Raw genomic sequence first — 5,292 nt, forward strand, 5'->3', positions numbered from 1 at the left:
GTAAGTAATATAAAGTATATAAGAAAATAATTATAAATTAATTAATAACTAAATACTAATTAATTCCTTAGAGTAATAATAGTAATAATAGTAATAGTAATAATAATAATAATAATAATAATAATAATATAAATAGACTAATTCCTAATTAATTCTTAAAGTAATTACTAATTAATTTACTAATAAACTATTAGCCTAACTCTATTTATTATAGCTATTTACTATAATAAATAAGTAATAAACCTTTTAGTATATAACTAATTCTAAATTAATTCCTAATTACCTATTAATTTATTTAATAGGCCTTTACTACTCCCTACCCCCCCCCCCTTTACTATAAGGTAAGAGTAATATACTAGAATATTAATTCCTTCTTAACTAATTTATAATTAGTTCCCTATCCTACTTTAGCTAGATAGGAACCTAAGCTAGGTATATATATACTAAAATACTAGGCTTTTATTAGTAGCTAGCCTATACCCTAGTTATTATAAGATTAATTATAATATAAATTAATTCCTTATCTATTTTTAATTAATTATTAATTAATTATAACTTATTTTAACTAATAGTATTATCTTTATTACTATATTTAGATTACTTATAGTAGTAATATTATAGTTATTTAAGAATTAGTTATAAACTAGTTTTTAATTAATTAAAATATAATTAGTTAAGAATTAATTCTTATTTAATATAAAGAATTAATTTAGAAGTAGTTTATAAGTAAAAAAGGTATTAATTAAATAAAGTAAATAAATTAAGAATAAATTCCCTTCTAAATTAATTATAAAGTAATTTCTAATATAATATAATTAATTATAAAGTAATTCCTACTATAATATAATTAATTATAAAGTAATTTCTAGTATAATATAATTAATTATAAAATAATTCCTATTATAATATAATTAATTATAAAGTAATTTCTAGTATAATATACCTATATAATTAATTATAAAGTAATTCTTATTAAGTATAATTAATTATAAATTAATTTCTAGTATAGTATACCTATATAATTAATTATAAAGTAATTCTTATTATAGTATAATTAATTATAAACTAGTTACTTTAATATAAATATAGAATATTATTATATTAAGATATATAGTATATATATTAAGAATTAGTAAGGCTACCTTACCTAAGGGTTGTTACCCTTAGCTGAACTTACTAAGGTACCCTTAGGTGAGGTGTATCCACTATTCTTCATGGAGAATTGTCAGCTGAAGCCCGAGTACGTGGTGGTCACTCGCACCGTCCAAGTGTCTGCGCTAGTTCCAGGTTATAGGTCGTGGTCGATCGCGAAAGGCCGGCTCTCGCACGCCGCCGCCACAGTTTCTTAGCTACTGAGCCCGGGCTTTTTACAGGACCACTGGGTCAGCGCCGGAAAAAGTCAATGCATCTTTTTCCTAGTGAGAAAAAAAAAGGGAAAGAGAGGCAAAAAAAAAAGAGGAAAAAAACCGTGAGCAAAGATAGGTCTCACTGGCATTTCTCAATCAAGTCTCACTCGATTCGGAACCGCCCCATGCTGACAGAGGACCACCGCACACTCCAGAGCGCCCCTCTTGTAAGAAAAATCTTGGTTCGTGTTACATTGCGCAATTAATAATTAATCTCTGCGTCTTTGCAGAGATGGCGGTGCTCTAGTTTTGCGGTACGATAGGATTTTCTACGTTGGACTCGGCATCGCTGTGCTGGCTCAACTTGCATATCGCTGGCGGCCCCTGTCTCACTGTCCCCGTCATCCTTTTGCGCGCCCAGTCTCGCACCTCTGGGGGGTTACTACGGCTTACGGCTATCCTACGACGATCGGTGATTTCAATTGACCATCGAATGCAGCCACTGGCGCAAGCACACTGACAAGGGACAATCGCGACCCGACAAACCCTCCCTTTCCTAGCAAACGAGGGAAAAAAATGCCATCAACCGATGATGAAGGCTGCGGCTCGAGCCAAGCGCCGCTGATGGACCTGCAGCGTCACCAAGCCGAGCTGCAGCGCGTCTACCGCAAGATTGACCGGGCCATCCTGCCGCTCATGTTTCTCTGCTACTTTCTCGAGTTCCTCGACAAGATCCTCATCGGCTACGCCAACGTCATGGGTCTGGAAGCCGACCTGCACCTGCGGCCGGGCCAGTTCCAGTGGCTCGCCACCATCCTCTACGTCGGCATGGCGGCCGGCCAGCTGCCGCAGGCCGTCCTCCTGCAGCGGCTCCCGCTCAGCCGCGTGCTCGGGGCCAACGTGTTCCTCTGGGGGGTGCTGGTGTGCGGCATGGCGGGGGCGCGCGGGTTCGCGGGGCTCGCGGCGCTGCGTGCGCTGCTCGGCGTGTGCGAGGCCGTCGTCGCGCCGGCCCTCATCCTCGTCACGACGCAGTGGTACACCAAGCGCCAGGCCGTGCCGCGCATGGGCCTCTGGTACAGCGGCGTCGGCGCCGGCCAGGTCGTGGGCGGGCTCGTGTCGTGGGCCGCGCAGCACGCGCGCACCGACGCCGGCTTCCAGAGCTGGCGCATCATGTTTGCCGCCGCCGGTGCCGTCAATCTGCTGACGGGCGTGGCCGTCTTCTTCTGGCTGCCGCGGGACGTGGCGTCGGCGCGCTTCCTGAGCGACGAGGAAAAGGCCGTGGTGTGCGAGAGCCTGCTGATGGACCAGGCGGGCAACGGTGAAAAGGTGTTTCGGTGGTCGGGGGTCCGCGAGGCGCTGGCCGACTGGCAGGTCTTGCTGTTTGTGCTGTTTACGCTGGCCACGGTGATCCCGGCCGGCTTCATCACCTCGTTCTCGGCCGTCGTCATTCGCGGCTTCGACTTTTCCGCCAAGCAGGCGGCGCTGCTCAACATGCCGTCGGGCGCCGTCACGATTCTCGGGACCACGGCGTCGACGGCGGCCATTCTGTACGATTTTCCGCGGTGGCTAGCCATTGTGCTGCTGCTCATCCCGAGCATGCTCGGCGCGGGGCTCATGTCGTTTGCGACGTCGCAAGCCGCGGCGCTCACCGGCGTGTACCTGGTCAACCTGGACATTGCGCCGCTCGTGCTCGTCTTCAGCATGGTCGGCGCCAACGTGCAGGGGTACACGAAAAAGGTGTGCGTGACGGGCCTGGTGTCGCTGGCGAACGCGTGCGCGAGCATCATTGGGCCGCAGACGTTTCGGCCGCAGGACGCGCCGCGGTACATTCCGGCCAAGATTACCGTCTTTTGCGTGACGGGTGTTGGGATTGCGGTGGCGGTGCTGCTGCGGGTGCTGTACGGCGTGCGGAATCGTGCGAATGCAAAGGCGAGGAGGGCGGCGATGGAGGCGGTGGCGAGGGGCGAGGCGGAGGCGGCCGAGGTGCTGAATGAGGAGGAGACGGACTTGAAGAATGGCAAGTTTGTGTACATGTATTAGACGAGACGAGGGTAGGATGATTGTCACGGTGCGATGTCGTTGACAGTCTAAGCGACAGCGCTAGGGGTGCGGACACGGTAACTGGTTCCGACAATAACTACATAGACGCCGGAGAGAGAATTGTCCATCATTCCGCTATCGGATTCGACGCCTGATTCCCTGAAGAAAGTTTTGTCTGCGTCGCTTCTGTGCTGCGTCTTGGACCTCGTCGCTGCATCCGCCGCATGAATGCTGTGCGAGCAACGCATTGAAGCGACGGCTCAGGGATAGATGAAATGATGGAATGATGGGATACTGACATACTGACTCTGTGCATTGTGCATTGTGCAGAAAGTGGAAGGATGTAAAATGCGCGGTGCATCAGCAACGTCATCGTCTGGGGTCGGCGTGAACCCCTCTCAAAGCGCGAGAGAGAAAAATGAATAACGCGTTATCCGACGCAAGCCATGGCGCGCAAACTGGCCCAACTCGGTGGGGGAAAAGAGGGAAAAGAGTGGGCAGGGTCCTCGACTGCCGTCGGGTAAAGATGGGCGACGAAGCTTCAACGTCGCCTCATTCTATCGGGTTATTGGATACCGAAAGTATGAGAGGATAGTCATGAGGTGATTGTGATTGTGCAAGTAGCGACGATGAACTGTGTGCTGGTATGTCGGCGGGGAAGCCATCGCTGATGTCTCACCACGATCTGGTCTCTACAGAACTGGGGGGTGCCATCTCGGATCAACACCCGGCGGACAGCCACTGACTGCAGAGGTACCTCTTAGTGTGCCTTTGCGACGGCTGCAGTGTGTTGCGCTAGACCACTGTGGCCACTGTCAAAGACTGACACCACTCACCACAGCGACAGCATCGCCCAACGCTCACTCCCAAAAGCAACACGGACAAGCAGTCTTCAGAAGCCGACATGCCAAGCCAATGCTACACCCAGCGGAACCAGCGGCATTTCCAAGAGGAAACCAATTTTTTCCCTCATTTTCTTGCTCAACAATTTTGCTGTGCCTGCTGCTCTGCGTCAAAAAATGCTATGCGACGCAATCAAGCCCACAAAAACTCTCCTCTGCCACTAACACACAGCTGAAGCTTGGTAGCGCCCCAGCGCGGACCGAGTTGAACGAGATGAATGTGAGGCGGCCATGCGGCCGTACACAACGTATCAAGTCTTGGTCATTATTCAAAAGGTCCCTGATTTCTGGGTCCTTGCCAAGTCACTGACCAGCACAGAATACAAGACAACTTGTTCCTTTTGATGCTTGACGGCCACGAGCATCCATCGTGACCTGCGTTTGACCTGCGACTTGCCTTCCCAGAGCTTCACAAACGGACCATCTCTGTCGCTGACGAGACCGGCATCACCGGACACGTGCATTCCGCCACCTCGCAAGTTTACCTCAATTGTGCTTTTCCACCTCGGCAAACATCTTCCCACCAGGCAAACCCGATTTGTTTGCTCCCGACCCCGACCCATCCCCCTACAGCAAACCACCATTGGAGCCGCCTTCTTCGCACCACACAACACAAACGCCCCCCCAACATGCCCTCCAAGGTCGGCATGCCCATTGAGCCGCCGGCCCTCGTCGCCGTCACCGGCGCCAACGGCTTCATCGCCCAGCACTGCATCGCCGCGCTCCTCCAGCACGGCTACCGCGTCGTCGGCACCGTCCGCGCCGCCGCCAAGGCCGCCGCCGTCCAGCACGCCCACGGCCACCACCCCAAGCTGACCGTCGCCGTCGTCGCCGACATCACCGACCCGGCCCAGTACCGCGCCGTGCTCGCGCCGCTCGCGCCCGCCGCCGTGCTGCACCTCGCCGCGCCCTTTCACTACCGCGCCACCGACTTTGAGACGGAGCTCATGGTGCCCGCCGTGCGCGGCGCCACCGCCATCCTCGACGCCTGCGCCGCCATCCCG

The 5,292-nt window shown here is 50.3% G+C and overlaps 3 protein-coding genes across 3 annotated transcripts in view; 2 read left to right on the top strand and 1 right to left on the bottom strand.

Moving 5' to 3' along the window:
* Positions 1–1,216, bottom strand: part of CCM_00584 (uncharacterized protein) — a gene marked incomplete at both ends in the record, with an annotated part of 7,309 nt that extends 6,093 nt beyond the window's left edge. Inside the window, 3 exons of the mRNA XM_006665744.1 lie at positions 181–187; positions 567–578; positions 1,178–1,216. Of these exons, the coding sequence (XP_006665807.1) occupies positions 181–187; positions 567–578; positions 1,178–1,216 (58 nt within the window). The remainder of the gene's footprint in view (positions 1–180; positions 188–566; positions 579–1,177) is intronic.
* A 706-nt stretch (positions 1,217–1,922) lies between these two features.
* Positions 1,923–3,386, top strand: CCM_00585 (allantoate permease, putative; the record flags this gene model as incomplete). The annotated part of the gene is made up of 1 exon (XM_006665745.1): positions 1,923–3,386. One exon carries the CDS (start codon positions 1,923–1,925, stop codon positions 3,384–3,386), a length of 1,464 nt encoding a protein of 487 aa, XP_006665808.1.
* Positions 3,387–4,917: 1,531 nt separating this feature from the next.
* Positions 4,918–5,292, top strand: part of CCM_00586 (NAD(P)-binding domain) — a gene marked incomplete at both ends in the record, with an annotated part of 1,016 nt that continues 641 nt past the window's right edge. The window contains one exon of the mRNA XM_006665746.1: positions 4,918–5,292. Within this exon, the coding sequence (XP_006665809.1) occupies positions 4,918–5,292 (375 nt within the window).

The sequence above is a fragment of the Cordyceps militaris genome, assembly GCF_000225605.1.
Source record: "Cordyceps militaris CM01 unplaced genomic scaffold CCM_S00001, whole genome shotgun sequence".
NCBI lineage: Eukaryota > Fungi > Ascomycota > Sordariomycetes > Hypocreales > Cordycipitaceae > Cordyceps > Cordyceps militaris.